Raw genomic sequence first — 22,381 nt, 5'->3', positions numbered from 1 at the left:
GCGACACTCATGTCCTTTCCCGGGTCCTCTCTTTCGTTTGCTCTATTTCTCTTATGAGCTTGACAATTACTTGCTGTGTTCAGTATTGTACCTAGAATATTTGACGCCCAGAATGGATAATTTTTGACACTTTCTTTCCCCCAAGGGATAAAATTATTTTCAGGAATAATTATGAAATTAATTGAATATTCATTTATTAAACTAGTAGAAGGTTTTTTTTTTGGTTTGTTATAATCATGCTAGTTTAATGCATAGAAAGGACACGTCATAGAATAAGGTAGTAAAGAGCTTACAACCATGTAGGCAGTGTGCTCTGTGGTTGTCAACTGTTTGAACTGCAATCCCTGGCTGCAGGCTGATATAGTTTACATAATTATTTGCTTATTAGAGCATAGAATTGTCTTTTTAATAAAACTGTATGTCTATAAAAGATACAATTTAGGGAACTATTCATGCAAACCATAGGATTTTTTCCCTATTTAGTTTTAAAACATTTAGCAAATTTTAAAAATTGTGTATGTTTGTGTGTGTCTGTGTATATGTATGTGTGTGTGTGTGTGTGTGTGTGTGTGTGTGCATGCACAACCATGATGTGTATGTAGAGGTCAGAGGACAATTTTGTGGAATCCATCCACTTTTGATCTGGGTCCCAAGCTTTTGTGGCAGGTTACTTTAGCCCCTGAGCCACTTTGGTGGTCCCATAATTAGTGGATTTAAAACAATTTATTTCTCCAGCCATGGTGGCTCATACCCTTTGGAAGGTTGAGAGGCAGGAGGATTGCTATGGGTTTGAGACCAACCTGGTCTACAGAATGAGATAAGTTTATTTCAGTGTTAGAGATAATGTTCAAACTTAGTAAAATATTTTGAGCATGTATTGAGACTTACGTTTAACCAAACATAGATGTTCCATCTTAGTACTTATATTTCATTCCACTGTTTTGAATTTTAAATACCAAAAGGTCCCCTAAAATGAGAATTTGGCAATCACTGTGCTGTCTTTGTTCACCATGAGACCTTTCAACCGAGGCAGTGAGTAGTGAGTACCACAGGGCTGGAGAGGGAGCAGTACAGCTAGAGAAACTGGAAAGAGCTTCATGGCAGGTGGCCTCGGTGTAACAGCCTTTTAACTGTTACTGAAACAAGTGTACGGCTACGTCTGTGAGTATGGGGCCAGCTGTTATTGAGAACCTCCAAACAAACCTGAATATCGAGAACAGTTCAAGGATGAATAATAACAATCTGATAATTTGATGCTTTCATGTGAACTATTTAAGCTTTCGTCGTAGTTACTTCTCTATGGTTGTGATGAAACACCACGACCAAGGGGACTTCTATAAGAAGGGGTTTTATTTGGACTTATGGTTCCTGAAGGCATGAGTTTGTAACCATGGGGACGCCGTGGCAGCCAATGACTGGTGACTGGAAGCTGAGGGTATATGTCCTGAACTGTAAGCACAAAATAAAGAGGTCAGATTACAAATAAGCAAGGCTTTGTAAATCTCAAACCCTGTTCCCAGTGAGTTACTTCTTCCCGCCATGCTGGACCTTCTAGCGCTCCCCAAACAGTAGCACCAAATGGGGACCAAGTCCTCCAATGCTCTGGACTCTGGAGGGCACTGCTCATTCAGAGTACGCAGGTCAGTGAGAACTGCAGCAGTCGTACTTGACCCTTGACGTTCCTAGGTGCAATCATATGAAGATTCTTTGGGAAAGATTGGGGACAATTTGTGGACTAACTACAAACTCAGAAACCATGATATGGAAAAGTTTGATATATTGTGTATTTGTAAAGTACACGTAGATAATAGACAATTTCATCATTTGCCATCATAAAATATATGCAATCTATAATAAAGCATTACAAATGTAGGGGTTGGAGAGATGGCTCAGCAGCTGAGAGCACGTACTATTCATGCAGGAGACCTGAATTCAGTTCCGAGCATCCACATCAGCCTGGTCGCCAGCCTGGAACTACAGCTCCAAGGGGTCTGGCTGCGGTGGGCATGCACACACATGTGGCACACACGCACATGCGCACGTGTATGTATAACTAAGTTAACAAAAACCTTAGTTAAATCGTCAGCAGAGTATACACGACACTATCTAGGGTGAGGATGCAGCATGAAATCCGAACAGTCTACAGTGAACTGCACTGTGTCCTGGACAGCTGTGGCCCCACAGCCCCCTCCCCATGCTTGTGCAGTGAACCCAGACACCACGGGCTCCACTTTAAACACAGTGCAGTGCTGATCAGTCTCTGTGTGAGCCGTCCCTCTGTCAGGAAATCGCCTAGCACAATGAAAGTGATGTGTCAGTTCCCACACATTTTTCACACAAGAAATACGATTTTTCTCAGTAAAACGTGATTGCTCACGTTGTCCTATATAAATGTTGTGTGTGGATCACAAAATCCGTGCTATGTAACCGTTTGTGTCACAGACAAGGCTTCTGGTCAGCATAGGCTGGTGGAAGTTAAGTTTGGAGGACTTAGAGTCACAAGCAGAGTTCAATCAACAGCTAAGACCAGGACTCAGAGAGGCTCTGAGCAGCTCGCTACCAATGCAGTCACCTTTACCTCTCCTGAAACAAGAGTAGCTGCTCCTGGCAGGGCCACATCCAGCTTGGCTCTGTATGTAGAACAAGAAGCAGTGGCCTCCCATTGGCTGAGCCTGTGTACAGAGACAATCAGGCCACGGGAAATGGTAAAGTGGCTCAGCGTGAGAAGCAGACATGCCTTCATCAACAGGAAGGATACCAAGGAAGGGACATCTGTCATCAGATGCCATAAAGAGTGGTCCAGGAGAACCTTTACAGCACAGGAGATGGACGGGCTGCAGTTTGATATTGCTGAGGGAGAGAAAGGGGTAGAAGTAGCAAATGAGGCCCTAGCTCATGACACTAAACTTGCCCTGACCATGACAGATGCTGATGCTATCCATCCATGCAACGGGGTCTTCTACATCGTTGCTAGCAGCATTATCACCTATGGAGAAAGATGAAAGACTCAGGGCATTTTCAAGGTCAGGCCAACAACTCCACCCTTCTTTCGTTGAAATCCCAACCTTGCGAGTTGTCAAGCCCCTGGAGTATCAGTTGCAGTATTGCAAGCCCCTTGGGCAGACAAGTGAGGGAGGTTGCTGACAAGCCCAGTACAGGGTATGATAGTTGTGAGAGCAAGGGCTCTCCAGGGGAACTCCTCACCAAAAAGGGACAGGCCCAGCGGACAGCAGTGAGGAGGAGAAAGAACATGCAGGCAGAAGGCACCTCTGGCTTCCCTTGTCCCCCAGAGGCTAACAGCATTTAGGACTGAGACCAACAAAGGATGCGTGAGGGTCAGATGGTTGCTAGGCTCAGTGATGTTCCCCATCTTGAAAAATGCTTTGTATCTAATGGGTTTACAGCAATATTGGTTGAATGAACCGATGAACAAACGAAGCTACAGGGCAGGGGCTTTCCTGTTTTTTCTTTTCCTATTAGGTCTGAAAGTGGTGGGTACCATGCTATTGTTCAATGCTTGGATGGGGCCTAGAGAGACGGCTCTGCAGGGAAGAGTACCTACAGCTCTTGTAGAGGACCCAGGTTTGGTTCCCAGCATTCACATGTATGGCTCACAGCCACCTGTAACCCTAGCTTCAGGGGATCCAACACCCTCTTCTGACCACCACGAGATCATGTGCACACGTGTACACTTGTGTCTACACACATACACATAAAATAAATATTTAAAAATTTAAATGCTTGATATATATTCTCTGTGCTTTAGATTATTACATATCTATGTGAATTTTAGATTAATGGAATTTCTCCAAAATTAGGAGTTAATATTTTATATTTTTATTAGTTATTATTGTGTGTTGTGTGTACAAATGTGTGAGAATGCTGTTGTGTGTGTACCATTCCACATAGAGGACAGAGGACAGTTTTGGGGAGGCGTCAGTTCCCTCTTTCCAACTTTACATGGGCTCTGGGATCCAACTCAGTTCATCAGCCTTGTGCTTTCACTCACTGAACCATTTCACACGCTCGGAGTTTTGATTTGGATTGGCTAGATCAATGTGAGAAGACCGGTCTTAGCGTCCTATGGTGGCTGTAACAAACCACCACAGTTTAATGGCCTAACACAGCGTCCTGTAGTCTATAGTTCTGCAGGTCAGAAGTCCAAAGTGATATTTTACAGAGCTAACTTAATGTGAGGAAGACTGAAGGGATCCATCTGTACTGGGCCAGCACTCTCTACCTGGCCTCCACCTCCTCACCAGCAGTCAGTTCTTGCTCTGGCTGGTGCCCTCCTTCCCCTAATGACACGCATGATTGCACTGGGCCCACTTGGCTAATCCAGGATAATCTCCCTATCTCAGGGTACTTAATCCCATTAGCAAAGTCCCTCTTGGTGTGTAAGATAGCATTCACAGGTTCGAGGCATTAGGCATGGATACTGTTAGCTATTAGCCGCCTAACAGCATTTTAAGAATACTAAATCTTCCTGACCCCGAGCAAAGCTCTCCCCATGTATTTGTGATTTAAACTTATCTCCGCTTGTAACGTGACAGTCTTTCGCATAGTTCGCATTTATTCCTAAGAAGTTTATACTTCTGGTGATATTATGTATTTCGGTGCTCTTAAAACCGAGTTTCCGTTTCTTACTAGTCTGTCTGTCTGTCAGTTAGTTTCCTTCTTTCTGTGACCAAGTGACAAGAACCAATTCAAGAGATAGAGGGTTTGTTGTGGCTACAGCTCATTGTGGTGGGGGTGGGGGGGCATGTCGGTCAGTTGTGTCCACAGTGAGGAACCAAAGAACAGACAGAAATGGGTCTGGGCTATTAGACCTCAGGCCTGTGCCCAGGGACCTGCCCCTTCCAGGACTACCAGCTGGAGACCAGATATTCAAATATTGTGTCTATGGGAGACAGCTCACATCCAAACCACAGCACCTGGTGTAAATAAACACAGTTTGTTTTCATATGTTACCTTGTAAATGCAGCTGCTCTAAATTCACTTATTCTAGTAAAGCCGCTTGGATTGTCTGCATCGACCATCATTGTCTGTGATTAAATGTGGTTTTAATTCTTCCTTTACATCTGAGTGCTTTTTGTTCCTTGTCTTTTCGGAGTAGTTGGAACTCCTCAGTGAAGAATATTAGCTAATGTAGAGCGGGCACTTCTTGTCCTGTGTCTTGGGAGATGCTTGCCACCGGGAAGTGTCGTCATCAGCTGTCAGTTTCACACAGATGCCTGTCATCTGGAAAGTTCTGTCTAGTTTTGGGCTTTCTGGATTTTAAAATCAGAAACAGGAGGTGGGGTTTATTCTGTGCTTTTCTGATGCCTTGCTTATTGACCACACGGTTTTTTGGCACACGGCAATGTTAGCTCGGTGCATGATTTGGAATTCAAAATACCTGGTTTCCCTTTTAGTCTGTTATCTGTTCATATGCTATTTAGAAATACTATTTAGTTGTAAAATGTTTGAGCAGTTTTTAGCACCCTGTTGCTGATTTTTTTTAACTTAATTGTGCTCAGAAAATATTCTTTGATTTATTTGGACATAAAGCCATTGAATGGGATGTAGTGTGATGCCTTGGTGACTATACATGATATAATCAGTCACTGTATTTAGCATTTCCAAGCAAATAAGTATCAGTTCTTTTCCATAGAACAATTTAAAGCCTCTCTTGTAGATTTACTGACTTTTTTTCAGTGCAATATTACCTGTGGTCACTTTGTCCTTGCCCTGTCTTCCTGGGGGTTGACCCAGGACCTTGCACATGCTAGGTGAGTATCCATCACTGAGCTGTGTCCCCAAGACCTTTGTTCTTTTTGTGGTTGGCTGTGTCTTGTGTACATAACCCCGTTTTCTTTGTCCGTTCATCCACTGGTGAAGGTGGCTACCATGAAGAGAGTTGCAGAACAGGAGAGTGCACCATCTCTTTGACAAAACTGGTTTCATTACTCTTGGGTGTGTGCCCAGTGTGGGGCTGCTGGCTCGTGAATGGAGTTCAGGCTTTAGTTCTTTGAGGAATGTGCACACTTGGACATTTGTACCAAAACCTTGTGAACTCCTTCTCCTCATCTCTGTCGGCTCTGTTCTTTTGATGGTAGCCATTCTTGTTGGAGTTTTGTGATACCTCACTGGGGCAGTGTCTTGATTTATCTGACAATTAAGGATGTTGAGGAGTTCATGTAACTGTTAGCCACGTGTGCGTCTTTTGAGGAATGTTTATCCAGGCCTTCTGTTCACTTTTATATTGTATTGACTGTTCTGTGTCTGCTGACATGGTGTCTGAATTCCTTGTGTGCTCTGGGAAACTGACCCCTGATCAGACATATAGTTTGCAGATATTTCCCTCTCTTCTGTAGGCTAATCGTTATCTTTCCTGTGCAGTAGCTCTTAGTATCACATAATTGCATTTACCTAGTTCTGCTTTTGTTATCTGTGCTTTTAGGTTGTTATTCTAAAACTCTTTGTTCTCTCTCTCTCTCTCTCTCTCTCTGTGTGTGTGTGTGTGTGTGTGTGTGTGTGTACCAGGTATTAGGGTGACTGAACTTAGCCTAGGCTGGCAGTCTGCAGTTCCCAGCAGTTCTCTTGTTTTCAACCCCTCTACCCAGCACTGGGATTATAGTTGTGTGCCCAGCCATAAGACTTATTTATTTATTATATGTAAGTACACTGTAGATGTCTTCAGGCACACCAGAAGAGGGAGTCAGATCTCCTTACAGATGGTTGTGAGCCACCATGTGGTTGCTGGGATTTGAACTCAGGACCTCCGGAAGAGCAGTTGGCACTCTTATAGGATGAGCCATCTCTCCAGCCCCCCATAGAAAATTTCTTATGTTTTCTCCCAATAGTTTCATAGCTGTCAGTGTGATATTTAAGACTTTAATCCACTTTGTATTCCTTATTTTGTTTAATAAGGTTTTATTTTTCCAATGGTGTATTCGGCTAGGCTTATTAATATGCCCTTCCTTGAAGCTAGGGCATCTCTAACATTGAGAATAGTGAGCACTAGCTTTCTACTGTAGAGTCTATCCCTTCTGTACTGAGTGCTGTTGACAGTGTAGTTAAACCTGCTGACTGTAAGTGTGTAGGCTTCTCTCTGCATTCCTGTATTTTTCCCCTTGGCCCTTCTGTATGTTTCGGTGCTACCATGATGTTTATGGGTTTGTTTTTGTTTTTGTTTTTGCTTTTTTTTTTTTTTTTAATGTGGACATCATCGCATCTGTAGGTCGTTTAGGTGACATGCTGGTTGGGACATCTTCCAATCTTCTATATACTTGTGATTTCTGTGGACTTGTTTTATCAGTTATTGAAAGCAGGGTATTGAAATAAGGCTATAATTATAAACTTATATAGTTCTTGTATTGTTTCATGCACTTTAGCTGTTATTGGAAGTATGGGTATTTAGGATGATTATGTTTTTCTGATTAATTGACCACTTACCAATATTAAATGATCATATATATGTGTGTGTGTGTGCGTGTATGTATGTATGTATATATATATATATATATATTAATTATCAGGTATTATTGTACCCATTGCAACTGTCTTGTGGCTAGCTTCAGTATAGGATATTATCATCAACCCCCCTCTCTTCAGAGCTCAGGGATCTACACAGAAAAGGAAGTGGAAAAATTATAAGAGCCAGAGGTGATGGATGCCTCTAAGAAAACAGTGTCTTCCAGATAGAGTAGGACTGGTGCACATGTGAATTCACAGGCTGTGGCAGCATTCACAAAACCCTGCAGAGGGGCAAGCCGGGTAAAGTCCCCACACTGAGAGAGAGAGAGGTGGACATGGGATCCCACCCTTTCTCAGCAAGCTCTCTGCAATTGGTACTGGCTGGCAAAGGGAACGTCACTTTCCTCCAGTGGAGTCTCACTGTGTATATCAGTCATGTTTCAGGACAGGGCTCATTCCCAGGAATTGTTGGCCAACACAAAACAAACTCAATGCTATTTTCATAGACTTTCTGTTTCATTTTGTTTTGTTTTTTTAAAAAAAATTATCTCCCTGGTTTGTGCTGAATAGTTTTAGGTCAGCTTGACCCAGGCTAAAGTTATCTGTGAGGAGGGAACCTCAATTGAGAAAATGTCTCCGTAAGATTGGGCTGTAGGCATGCCTGTAGGGAATCTTTTAAATTGGTGATTGATGGTGAGGTTCCAGCCCATTGTGGGTGGTGTAATTCCTGGGCTCTATAAGGAGGCAGGCTGAGCACGCCATGAGGAACCACCCAGTAAGCAGTACTCCTCCACTGCGTCTGCATCAGCTCCTGCCTGTGGAGTTTCCGTTCTGACTTCCTTGACAATGAACAGTGATGGGGATGTGTAAGTTGAATTAACCATTTCCTCCCCCAAGTTGCTTTTGGTTATGGTGTTTTATCACAGCAAAAATAACCCTAACTAAGATCAGTTGGTACCAGGATCATGTGACAGACCTAACTGTGTGGTTTTGGGAAGATTGTTGTAGGACTTTGGAACTTTGGGCTAGAATTGAATGTTCAAAGTTTGATGAGCTTAACAGTAATGTGTTTGTGTGCCAAGTTGACAAGGGGGTCAGTGGTACCAGGTAGTTTATGTCAACTTGACACAAGCTAAAGTCATCTGAGAGGAGGGAACCTCAATTAATAAACAACCTCCATTAGATCAGGCTGTAAGCAAGCCTCTAAGGCATTTTCCTAATTAGTGATTGATAGAGGAGGGTGCAACCCATTGTGAGTGGTTCCAACCCTAAGCTGTTGGTCCTTGGTCCTATAAGAAAGCAGGCTGAGAAAACCATGGGGAGCAAGCCAGCAAGCAGCACTCCTCCATGGCTTCTGCATCATCCCCTGCTCTAGGTCCCTGCCTAACTTCCTTGATGATGGACAGTGACATAGAACTATAAGCCAAACAAATCCTTTCCTCTCCAAGTTGCTTTTGGTCATGGTGGTTCATCACAGCAGTGGTATTCCTAACTAAGACAAGGTCTTAATGCTTGTTTATTTTAGTTTTTGTTTTTGTGTTTCTTGGTTTTTTTGAAAGAGAGACAGCATAAAGAACGTAAAGTTAGGTGGTTAGGGAGATGGAAGGATTTTGGGAGGAAATGAAGAGGAAATCATAATCAAAATATATTGTATGAAAAATGTGTTTTGCTGTTGTTGATATGGTGGTGGCGGTTTTTTGCTTGGAGTCGGGGTTTCTCTGTGTGGCCCTGGCTGTTCTGAAGCTCTCTCTGAATCAAGAATCATATCCTCCTATGGGAATAACTGTCTTTCTGTGACCCTTTCATAAGGCACTACAGGATGGATTAAAAGTGGCAATTTCATGATAGCTGCAGTCGTCTCTACTTTGTTCTAAGTCATGAGGTGATTTGATGTCCTTTATAGAAGTTGAATTTTGAAGATCCAATGAAAATTTTTGATAACGTAGTACAAAAAAAAAAAAAAAAAGCACCAGCAACCTATGATAAGACTGCCAGGTGATTATATAGGAATCCCTTACTCACAAATCATTAAAGGTTATATACTGACTGATATTGCACATAATACTCAGTCCAAATGAAGGAAGAATAAATAGAAAAAGAAGACTGTGAGATGGCTCAGTAGGTAAAGGCACTTGTGACTGAAGTTCAGTGCTCCGAGCTGACGTGATGGGAAGAGATAGCTGACTCCTGTAAGGTGTTCCCTGACCTCTACATCCTCCCCAGCGCCTCCACCACAAGCAAGCACATAAATAAATATAATAAAACCAGGTGGTGGCTATTTCCTGTACTCTCCTCTCCTCTATGGAGATCTTAGTTTTCATCTGATCTCATTGTTCTGTCTGAAGGACAGCTTTTATCTTTTTTACCCCTAGTATGGTTCTCCTAATGACGATTCCTTCTGAAAATGCCTTTGTTTCCTTTGAAAATGGTGTATTTTAATATGGTGCCATCATTGGAATTTCATATCCAGTAAAAAAGATGTTATATCTGTGCTAAATGTCAGACACTATCTGAGACCGTAGGATGTATAGGATATGTAGGATATATAGCAGTGATCCATCTCAGTTTTTTTTGGAGATGAAAATAATGTGCCCAGTAGACAACTAACAATAAGTAACAATAGAGTAGGGGGAAAGTCAGTAACAGCTATGGAGAAAAATAAAGCTGGGGGAGGGGATGGGGTGGACTGGGAGGGGGGCTCTCAGCTGAAAGGTAATACTGAAGTAGTTAGTAATCTAGAGAAGAGAGTGGTGCAGGAATCCAGGAGCGACTCTCAGCTAGCCAGCACTGAAAGCATGGAGGGTTATGATCCTAAGGTGCCCAGCAACAAGGCGCCCACGTGGGTCAGAGAGAAGACAGAAGAGCGGAGAGGCCAGGAGACTTTGGAATGAGGGGAGTCATTGACGGGCTCTGAGCTAGAAATGTCAGGATTTGACTTACATGTTTACAGATCGCTCTGGCCACTCTATTGGATGGAAATAAACTGTATTGGAGAAGGAAGCAGGAACAGAAAGAAATAGCAGTCGGGAGGTTATTATAGTAGCCCTGCTGGCGACGATAAGGATGAATACAAGCAGCCAGACCCCGGAAGAATTGTCTGGTTCTGTACATTTTGGCACAAAGGATTCGCTGATGGATTGGATTTGGATATTGCAAAAGGGGAGGTGGACAATCTGTGGGTTTAATTTCCCCTAAAGAACCAAAGGATAATTTCCTTTATGAGGCAGGAAAACTGTGGCAGTCAGGGTGAATCAGTGTAGAAGGTAAAGAACTCCAGGTTTGGACTGTTAGATTTGAGATGTCTGTGACACTTGTATATAAAGATGTTGCCTGAGCAATTGTAGGCAACAAGATGGGGGTGGGGAAAGTCTAAACAGTTTCCTACAAGTCTGTAGTCAGAAGTCAGTAATTTAGAAGGAAATAGCATCTTTAACATGAGGATCCCAGGAGTAAGGAGAATATTCATAATGGTGTTGTAACTTTAATTTTTCAAATCCTATTTCTAATGATCGTTCTTAAACGCTTTAACCTCCCTTCTAGCCCACCACCCACCAGAGGTAGTGGAAAAGAAAGGATATGGGGGCAGGGAGGATGGACTTGTTTAGGAAAGTTCTTTGGAGCAACTCCCGTCTGTGTTGTCTGGAAATCAGCAGTTCAGTTCACAGGTTAGCAGCAGCAGCTTGATCCACTGGGAAACACTTCACAGATGCACCAGCAGTTGAGTTTGGTAGAGTTGGGATAGCAAAAATGAATCAGCAGTGGTGACACTGCCTAGGAGAGACATCCGGGCCTCAGCCTCGGCTCAAGTCAGCAGGAGGGACCAGGAGGAGCACCAGGAGTTCTTGGCTGTGCCTCTCAGGGAAGCAAAGATCAGAGAAGATGGGAGACCCACAAGCTTTGCACAGCTGGCTCTATAAGCAAGCCTCCGTCACTGTCTGTCAAGTCCTATTTATATCCCTCCAAACATCATGTGTCCTCCACGGGTCTTGTCTCAGCATGTGTCTTGCCTCAACACATGGTGTGTCTGTCTCAACTGACATCACTCTACCAATCAGCTAGTCCGTGGAAGCAACAAGAAAAGTGTAGGGCACCACCATTTTTTTGGTGCATTTCTCTATGGAGTCCCGACAAATACAACTCAACTACACAATGTACGGCAGACCAATGCATGCCTGTTGTTAGCAAAGAATCCTTCATCACATGTCCTTTCACATGCTTGCTTTAGCAGAACATCCTTTCCCCTGTGTCTGCTTCTGATAAACATTCCTTCACGTGTTTCACCCAGCAAAACACCATCCAACCAACTTTGCAAAGGACCCTTAAGTTTCCACTTAATGGTTGTACTATGCACAAAAACTATATTTGTGGGGGAAGTTCCTAACAGAAATGAAAAAAAAAATGTCATAGTTATTGAGTGATACTCTACAGTACTGAAAATGTGTGTGTGTGTGTGTGTGTGTGTGTGTGTCTACTTATCCCCTCTTCCCTGTGTGCACATGCAGCAACATGCTGAAGCTAAATGTAAAAATTCTGTATATCAGGGATCAAGAGATGGCTTAGTGGTTAGGAGGATATATTACTCTTCCAGGGGACCCAAGTCCATATCCCAGCATCCACATCAGGTGACACATAACTGCCCATAGCTCCAGGGAATTAGATGCTGCTTTCTAACCTCTGCAGGTACCCAAACAGATGTGCTATACCCATAGACACATACACATATACATAATGTATTTATTACTGTGTTATTGGAAGCTAAGTGTGGTAATACTACATGTCTTTAATTCCAGCACTCAGCAGAGGCAGGCAGCTGTCAGTTCAAGGCCAGCTTGGTCCACAGAGCCAGGGTAGCCAGGGATACATGGTGAAACCCAGTCTCAACAAACAAACAGACACAAACATGTTGGTGGAAGTCAGGATGAAGATTATTTTAGGGAGACCATAAATTGTATGGTCAATTCTCTCTTCGATACTTTTGGACTACAGAGTTACCTCAGTGGTTTTCCCTGGGGACCCAGATTGCTTTCCCCAGGGACCTGGACTTGAGTTCCAGTACCCACCTGGCAGCTTACAGTTATCCCTAACTCTGGTTCCAGGGTCTCTGATCCCTTTTTCTGGTCTCCATGGACACCAGACACACAGTGTTGTACAGACATGCATACACCAATATACATAAAAACATGTGAAGTTACATTGTTATGGTAAAGTTTTGCCATCCAAACGTATTATCTGGACTGTGGTTTTGAAAGCTGCGCTCTGTTTCTAAGTGGACACAAGGCCCACAAGATTGTTCCTGTAAGCAGGTGGGAGGCGTGTTCTGTAAATAACTAGGGGACCAGTGTGGGAGGGGCCGAAAGTAGTGAGTGAAGGAACTGGGGCAGGGTTGACAGCATCCTCCTGACATCAGAAATGCCGGCTTTTCAAGTTGGGATTTAAAATTCATTAAAATTCAGAAGGTTGTGAGTTTACTCTATAACTAAAATTCTGAAATAATCCTGCATAAGAGACTGTAAGGTAGAGACTGTGGGACCTTATAGAAATATTCCTAGCTAGGGTTATGTATGTGTGTGTATATATATATATATATATATATATATATATATATACACACACATACATACACATATGTATGGAAGTTTGACAATGCAAGGGAACCAGTTACAGAGTAAATGGAAAAAAAGGTTCCTCTAGGAAGCTCAGTCTGAGAAAGAAATCTGCTTTCAGAAACGTTTTTATGTGTATCATGGAAACACTGGCTAGTTTTGTGTCAACTTGACACAGCTGGAGTCATCACAGAGAAAGGAGCTTCAGTTGAGGAAATGCCTCCATGAGATCCAACTGTAAGGCATTTTCTCAATTAGTGATCAAGGGGGAAAGGCCCCTGTGGGTGGGACCATCTCTGGGCTGGTAGTCTTGGGTTCTATAAGAGAGCAGGCTGAGCAAGCCAGGGGAAGCAAGCCAGTGAAGAACATCCCTTCGTGGCCTCTGCATCAGCTCCTGCTTCCTGACCTGCTTGAGTTCCAGTCCTGACTTCCTTTGGTGATGAACAGCAGCATGGAAGTGTAAGCTGAATAAACCCTTTCCTCCCCAACTTGCTTCTTGGTCATGATGTTTGTACAGGAATAGAAACCCTGACTAAGACGAATTGGTACATAGTGGGGTATTCCTGTGACAGCCTGATCATGTTTTGGGGAGGACTGTGGAAGGACTTTGGAACTTTGGGCCAGAAGATCCATTCGGTGTTAAGAGCTCTGTCGAATGTTGTGTAGAAACTTAGCAGATAATGTTGAGAACAGTGCAGAAGATGGAGGCCTGGCTTGTGAAATTTCAGAGGGAAGATTAAAGACTTTTTTCAGAGCCATTGCTAGTTTGATTGTGAAGATTTGGTGGTTCTGGTTAGCTGGGGCTGAAGAATCAGCTGTGATTAACAAGATACCACAACTACTAAAGCAAAAACTTTGCATTACTGGGACTATTGGTGCTGGTTAGCTGGAGCTAAGAAATTAGCGGTGATTAAGAAGAGACCAGCATCATTGAGGTAACATCTTCTAGGAAGTGTTTTTCTGAAAGCACAGAGGCTGTGTTCCAGAGATAGCCAAGATTGTACCTTGTGCTGTGGCTGGACTTGGTAATGTGTAAGAGTTACCCAGGTGGTACTGGTTTTGAAGGCATGAAGGGGTCACGCAGAGCAGCTGAGGCTCGGCACTGTGAGAGGCCATGGAAGGCCATTGGTAAAGGTGCAGCCTCAGTTGCAGTTGATGGCCCAGGACTGAAGGGGTCATGCATTGTTTTGGAGATGCCAGTACCATGAGATGACCACCAAGAACAGCAGCAGCAGTGGAGTACAGGCAGCTGGAGCCTAGAAGACAAGATGTGTGCTACAAAGGGCATGGCTGGAGAAGTGACCCAAGCCCTTGGAGGAGCCCAGAAGATCATGAGTTGGATCCCAGACATTGGACCGTTGGAGTTTAATTATTGCTTTTGATTGTGACTGTGCCCTGATATTTTTCCCTCTTGAAAGAAGAAAATATTTTAGTGGATCCCACAGTTAAGAATATGTAAAGACTGTGGGACTTTTAAAGTTATTTAGACCTTGGGGATGAATAAGAATGTAAGGGTTGAGGCTTACTAGTGATGTGTTTGTGTGTCAAGTTGACAAGGGGTCAATTGTACTGGCTAGTTTTGTGTCAACTTGACACACCTGGAGTTATCACAGAGAAAGGAGCTTCAGTTGAGGAAATGCCTCCATGAGATACAACTGAAAGGCATTTTCTCAATTAGTGATCAAGGGGGAAAGGCCCCTTGTGGGTGGGACCATCTCTGGGCTGGTAGTCTTGGGTTCTATAAGAGAGCAGGCTGAGCAAGCCAGGGGAAGCAAGCCAGTGAAGAACATCCCTCCATGGCCTCTGCATCAGCTCCTGCTCCCTGACCTGCTTGAGTTCCAGTCCTGACTTCTTTGGTGATGAACAGCAATGTAGAAGAGTAAGCTGAATAAGCCCTTTCCTCCCCAAGTGCTTCTTGGTCATGATGTTTGTGCAGGAATAGAAACCCTGACTAAGACAATTGTCAACATTTTTTCTCTCTTCAAGGTTTTTGAATCCAGTGAAGAATCTGGGAGTCTTGTTCTCACGATCGTTGTATCAGGTCACTTCTTCATTTCCCAAGGACAGACACTGCTGGTGAGTTGTATGTCTGACAGCCCGGTCTCCACTTGTAGCTCTGTCATTTCCTTGGGCCCTCAAGCTTCTTCAGTCTTAATGAAAGTCATTGTGTTCATCTAACTAAGGATGTTCTAGCATGCTTTAGCAGTGGGAAATTCAGAAACATACTGATTATTTTCTGCCTTAAAGGAGTCTTGGATCTAGTGATCAAAGTAGATCAAAAGATTATAACTAGCCAGAATGATAGAGAGTTCTTAGTTAGATTGATTGAAGATAGGCTAGCCAGGTAGAGAAAGCAAAAAACAAAAACAACAACAACAAAAAAAAAACAAACCAAGAACAAAGAAAAAAAACAGCTAAAAGAAAAGAGAGCATGCTGCAGCTCACTGACAGGGCCTTCATAGAGTGCTGACTGTAAAGAAGCGCTTGTCCTTCTTGTTCTCAGTGTTAGACAGTTTAGGAAGCACACAGAGTGTTTAGAATAAAATAGGCAGGCTGGGTGCAGTGCCATGTGCATGCAATTCCTGTGTTCACAAAGCAGAAGCAGAATTACAGACTAGAGGCTAGTGCTAGTCTACATTATCCAGTGAGAGCAAAGAGGGGGAGAGGGAGAGGGAGGAGAATCATCCAGTCACGGACCACTTTGCTGGGACGTTCGGGATCTGTTTGGTAGAAACAATATGAATAAAGAGAAGACAGTTAGCTTGTAATCTGATCAAAGACATTGTCCTAGAGAGAGACGGTTCTGTGAGCTGAGTGCATCATTTCCTGGGCTTGTGTCTATATAGATGCCAGAAAATCATATTACAGATATTTACTAAATAGCTGCATGGCATCATAATTTATTCATTTACTGAGCAGTTAGTTTACTTTTTAGTTAGTTTTTTGGAGGAAGAGCCCGAGGATATCAGAGTACACAGCATAGGCAAAATCCCATCCTTGTGGAGTACCACCCTAGTGACAGGAGGCGACATAAGCAAGCATATGGGTATATGTCAAGACCTTAACTTTACATATTCCTTTCCAAGCTCTGTTAAAATACAATGGCAGGATCTCATATATGTGCATTAGAACGGCTCATTTTCCACTAAGTGAAATACGGTGTCATGACCTCATACTGTGAGACTTGCAAAGCCAGCTTTGCAGTCTTGGTGCTTTTAAGAGTCGCAGTGTGAGTGGCCTTGTTTTCTCTCTACCTGCTATCCTAAGGGCTCTCGTGTAGCTTCTATAAAGAGTTCTCTAGATGGTAGCCATGCTTCTGAGAGCTGTCTGGCCGGTTCTCCCTGTCAGTCATGGGTCTTGCAGAGTGGCAGGATCCAACAGTCCCCCCCAACCCCCATGCTTGTTTTCTTTCATCGGTCATTGTACAATGTTGTTAAAAAACTAGTCAAGGTTTCTTTGTATCATGTGAGGAGTGATGGTTTTTTCATTGACTTTACAAAACTAAGCTTACTAAATTCAAAACAAACCCTGCTAAGAAATGTAAGAGGAACTCTACCCTGCAATTATTTGATGCAGATTACAGTAATACATACATCAATCATATTTATAATTCCTCAATTTTTTTCAAAGTTATTTTGGCTATTTTGTTATTTGCATTTTGGAGCTGCTTTGACTCTGTAAATCAATTTGGGAAGAATTTACTTGTTACTATTGAGTCGTCCAACTCACGGGCACATTTTAATTCTCCACTTATTTATATCTGCTTTAATTTCTCACAGCAGTGTCTTATAGCTAGAGATTGTGTGTGTGTGTGTGTGTGTGTAGAAAGTTATTACTTTATTTTATGGGAATACAAATCTTGTGTAAATAAAAAGCTCTTCCATTGTTGGCCTCTGGCAAGCTTTTGTATCACTTTTGTTGTTTGATGACAACAAGCAGCCACAGTTGACAGGTAGGAGCAGCAGCGGTAGGTGGCGCCCTCTAGTGTTAGAGTTCTTGTGTCAGTCTCTGGTACAGGTACTCTTAGCCCTGGACAAGTGGTAGACCTCTGTGTAGACCCAGGAAGCCAGGATTTCTCAGCTTTGGGCAGTGGCTTCTAGATCTAGGTATTGGGATTCCCTGCTGCTTATGTCATTTGAAACGGGAAGATCGTCTTTTAATCTGGGCCGGAATGAACAAAGGAAGCTTGCTCTCTTTGCCTCTTCACTCTCAGAAGCAAGTCCATTCCTTCACTGGCATTAGAGTCTACTTCTTCAGGATTCCAGCATCTACTGAAGATCAGCTGAGACATCTAGCCTTGAGGACTGAACAACTGTTGGATTCTTGGACCTTCTATTGGTAGCTGGTTGGATATCCACATGTACATGTATGTATATAAAGGAGATTTATTTAAATATATACATATATATGTATATGTGTATACCTATATGTGAGTGTGCATATATATGTATGCATACACACATAATACATACATATAATTTTTTGAGACAGGGTTTTTCTCAGAGTAGCTGTCCTGAAACTCACTCGGTAGTCTTGGCTGGCCTCAAACTCTGCCTGCCTCTGCCTCCCAAGTGCTGGAAGTAAAGGTGATGCCCCCACCCAGCCCCCATCCATTTTCATTCTATTACTTCTGTTCCCCTAGAGAACCCTGACTAATAGAAGGCCGTTAATACTACATCCATTTGTCAAACCAACAGTAACGAATCTCCTCCCAATAGCTTATGAAATGAACTCTCTCCTAAGGAGCAGGTCTAAAAGCCAAGTAGAAAGTGGTTGGCCATTCCCACCAGAATCATGCCACTATTATACCAGTGTGCACCCGTGAGAGCTTGCCTGGCACTCGAGGGTCACCACTGGGTAAGATCACTGATGGCTCTTCTCCCTCAGCTGCCTGCTTAGCACTTGAGAGCTGGTCAGCAGAGAGGAAGGATTGCACTGATCACCCATGCCTTCTGGGATGGGCATTACCCACCCCTGCACAGGACTTCTGTTCAAACTTCAAAAACAAACTGTACCTTTAAAATTATCTTAGAGAGTAGCAGGAGTCCCCGTGACTTCTCCCTACATCTCTAGTTTTAATGGCCCTGGCCCTGGCCCTGGCCCTGGCCCTGGCCCTGGCCCTGGCCCTGGCCCTGGCCCTCTCCCTCACCATTCCCCATAGGGCCCTCCTCCCTTTGTACCTCACTGCCTCCAGAGTTCCCCTCTGTTTTTGCATGTGTCATCTTGCCCTTTCGTGCTTCCCCCCTCACCAACCATGGCCCTCTTATACTTTCCTAGTTGCTGTAAACATTCCAGGTTAAATACATAGTCTAAAATTCCAAAGCTATGATCCACATGAGAGAGAAAAGGTGACCTTTGTCCTTCTAGGCCTGAAATGCTTTTCTCTTTGCTCCTTGGTTATTTCGCTTAGTATCATGGACTCTAGGTTCATTCATATTGTTAAAGATGTCGGGATTCCTTCTGCTGAGTAACAGCCCATGTGTATATGTCACAATCCCTTCATCTGCTTAGCCACTAATGGACACTTAGTAGAGAGTCCCACCTCTCTACTGTCATGAGTAATGCTACAACGAGCATGGAGCACAGGTGTCTCTTCCAAGTGGTGAGCTCATTTCTTTGGCCATGTGTACACTAATGGGATGGATGTCTGGATCGTATGCTAATTCTTTACATTTGGAGGATCTGTTTTTCATCATGACCCTGTTTTTCCAGTCCCACCAACCACCAGGTTGCTTTTTCTCTATATTCTTACTAACAATATTTTTATCTTTTTCTAAATAATCTGTATATTAAGAAGTATAGATAGGGTGGAGCTGGAGAGAAGATTCATTGATTAAGAATACATACCGCTCTTGCAGAGGACCACAGTTCAGCTCCCAGCAGCTCCTAACTACCCATAACTGTAGCTCCAGAGAAATCTGCTGCTGCCTTTGGCCCTCCTGGAGTATCTGCATGTACATGGGTACACACACACACACACACACACACACAGAGAGAGAGAGAGAGAGAGAGAGAGAGAGAGAGAGAGAACAAGCAATTTTGTTTAAAAGGTTTTGTTTTGTTTGAAAAAAAAAAAAAACATGGGATAGTAACTCATTGCAGTTTTGATTTTGCTGATTCCTTTCATCCTTGCTGGCTGTTAGCCTGTGCTGGGAGGCTGCATTCAGGTTTGATAGCGTGTGCTCCTCTAAACGCCTATGTGCTAAAGGCTTTACCAGAGTGCTATTATTGAGAGCTGTGGGATCTCTACAAGGTGGAGTTTAGTGGGACATCAAGTTCACCGAGAGGGTGCCCTTGAAGGGTGATGCAAAACTCCATCCCTTTCCTCTTACTCGGCTTGGTTTCTGGGGTACAGTTCCTCTGAGTGACTCCACTGTTATGTTCCCAAAACAATGAGAGCAACTGATGAGAGACTGGAACCAGTGAAGGCAGGAGCCAAAAACATTCCCTCATCAACTGATTGCCTCAGGCACTTGCCGCTGGTGGCAAGAATCTGACTGATTCTCTGTCCTTTGCCTGTTTTCGAAAGGGGTTATTTAGCTCTTGGAACTGCACTGAGTCTCTTGTGTATCAGCCTCTTGTCAGACTCAAGTCAATGTCTTGCAGACATTAACTCCCATCGTAGACGGTACCTTTTCGTTTTCTTGCTCACTCAATCCTGAACACAAGTTGAGTTTTGTTGAATACTTTTTGGCATCCATTGAAATGTTCCTTTTTAAAATTCTGTTAATATAATAACACAAATATTCAGTTCTTGCTGGGCTCAACAGTAAACGCCTTTGGTTCCGGCACTCGGGAAGCAGACACAGTCACTGTGAGCTTGAAGCCAGTCTGGTCTTCACAGTGAGTTCTAAGACAGCCATAACTGTAGAGAACCTATCTCAATAAACAAAAATGACAAATAAAAGTACTCAGTTCCCACAGAATCAGTGTTTATGGAATTGCGGTTATGTTGAGTTTCTCATATATTTTGGGTATTAACCTCCTGTTAGATTTATGATTTGCAAACATTTACGTACATTGTCTACACTTTTATTCCTGAATATGAAGCACTTGACTTTCAAAAATTACATATGTGTGTCAGTGTAGTAAAGCTAACAGTACATATTTAAAGAATATGTTACTCCTTAAGGGATAATTATTGTCAATTTATACATGGTAATTTTTACATATCCACAAAACAAGAACATGCAATAGCAAACACATTTGGATTATAACATATTTAACTTGCAATTTTATGGTGCTATTAAGATTATGCACCCTCTGCATGCATACTAATTAAGTTGTGTTATAATTTTAGGATTTTTCTCACGAGGTAGGAAAGGGGTGACTCTGGAAACTTTGGGCCCATTTGTCTTAGAGTGAGCTCTAGTGGTTGGTGGGTGAAGATGCTCTGTTTATATTCAGATTTTTGTGTACCCACCACAGGTCAGTTCTTCCAGGGAACCTGGGGGCTGTTACTCCAGGCAATGTTGTGTGTTTTCCTGGAAACCCAGACAGCTCAGCAAGGCTGTGCATTTCCTGTGCTGCCCTGGACAGCCATTTAAACTTAATTTCCCTTGAACTCCCAGGTCTCTGATTGCTATGCTCTGTGAGACTCCAGGGAGCACGTTATCCCAGGTTAAATTATGTGGGTGCTGTTTACTAATTCTCCGGGTTTCTATGTTGGTGGGGTACATTTGGCACCTGTGGCTGACCAGGATGCTGGAAGGCTCCATGCAAATCCATCTAGGCTGCTCTGTTGTCATTTACATCAGAGGGTTGCTATAGTGAGTGGACCAGGAGCTTAGCCATGTTTTCATCGTGCCTTGTACTTGGCCTCAAGTGGATTCCTCCAGACTTGGCTTTTTAAGTAGGTTATTCCTTGGCCGTTTTGGGTTTTTAATTTTATTTCTAACCACACATAAATGTTGCCATCTTAACTCTGTTTAAACACGCGTGCCGACGACAGTAAACACCCGTCTTGCCCAGCCGTCACCACCATCCATCTCCAGAACTCTCTTCATCTTGCAGAACTGCAGTTCTGAACCCATTAACTAGAAACTTCCCTCCCCATCCCCAGACAGTGGGAAGGACCCTTTACTTTCTGTCTGTAAAATCAAGATTATTTCATACAAGTAGAATCATGCAGTTTTCTCTATGTGAGACCAGCTTATTTCACCTACATGTTTAAGGTCCGTCCGTATTGTAGCATGTGTCATAGCTCCATCTTTAAGTCCTGTCCATGTTGTGTAGCATGTAGCTCCTTTCCTTTCTAAGACTGGGTGAAATGCCATTGTTTTTACATGCTTCATCTTGTTTACAGTAGATGTCAGTGGATATTGGGTTGCTTCCACCTTTTTTTTTTTTAAGCCTGTTGTGAGTAATGCCTGCTATAAGCATGTATCTATGTATTCACCAAAGCTCTGCGTTCGGTTGGTCTGTGTGCACACTCATAAGAACTACTGAATGTTCTGCTCCATCTTGACTGTCAGGTTGATTGTGTTGGAAGACGTGTAGGAACTGACTAAAGGACACTTTACTTTATGTCTGTCAGGCCATGACCGGAGCGGCTACATCATGAGGGCTCCGACCTTCATGAGGTTTCACATCAGTGGCCTGAGTCATTGGTGGTTTAAACTTTTGAATAGATATTGGGAGCTGCTGGCACTGTGGAAAGTGGGACATCTTTGGAAGAGCCGGGTTGCTGTGAGCATGCCTTCTAAGGATATAGCTTATCCAGAAACCCAGGCTCAGAAACCTGGAACCAGGCTCCTCTGGACTGCAACCTGTTCTGTGCCAGCATTTACCTTCTGTGTGCTAATTCTTCTCTCAGATATTTTGTCATAGCAACAGTAAAGCCTAAGTCACATGGTAATTCTGCATTGAACTCTTTAAGAAACTATCAAGTTGTTTTCCGTAGTGGCTGTGTCATTTTATGTTCTTCACAACAGTTACAGCGTCCCAGCCTCTCAGTGTCCTGCCTGTACTTGGTTTTGTTCTTTCAAAATGGGGATGTATGGCTCAGTGATAGCTTACCTAGCCCTCAGGAGGCTCTGAGTTAGATCTGTGTTTGCTGGCCACTTATAGAATTTCTTTAGAGATGTCTGTCAGCTTGCAGAAGCACAGATACACACAAAGAACATTGCTTCTTTTCTCCTAGGTCTCTTGTCTCTTCTTCCTGTCTATTCTTGCAATGTAGACAAGGTGTGTTTTGGCTGAGCACCGAGAGACTTTTTTGTTGGAGAGACTTGTAGCTTACAGGAGATCGGCTCTATGCAGCGCTGTTCCCTCCTTGGGTCACACTTAGTAAGGATCAGTGGCCACCACATCACTGCTGC

The 22,381-nt window shown here is 43.2% G+C and overlaps 1 protein-coding gene across 1 annotated transcript in view; it reads left to right on the top strand.

Moving 5' to 3' along the window:
* The window catches only part of Rec114 (REC114 meiotic recombination protein), an 86,394-nt gene that overhangs the window by 16,536 nt on the left and 47,477 nt on the right, over window positions 1-22,381 (top strand). Inside the window, exon 2 of the mRNA XM_021172887.2 lies at window positions 15,048-15,137. Within this exon, the coding sequence (XP_021028546.1) occupies window positions 15,048-15,137 (90 nt within the window). The remainder of the gene's footprint in view (window positions 1-15,047; window positions 15,138-22,381) is intronic.

Source organism: Mus caroli, unplaced genomic scaffold (assembly GCF_978045245.1).
Source record: "Mus caroli unplaced genomic scaffold, Mus_caroli_1 scaffold_11, whole genome shotgun sequence".
NCBI classification, from domain to species: Eukaryota; Metazoa; Chordata; class Mammalia; order Rodentia; family Muridae; genus Mus; species Mus caroli.
Note: the sequence above shows the minus strand (reverse complement) of the source record. Positions and strands in the feature narration are given on the sequence as shown.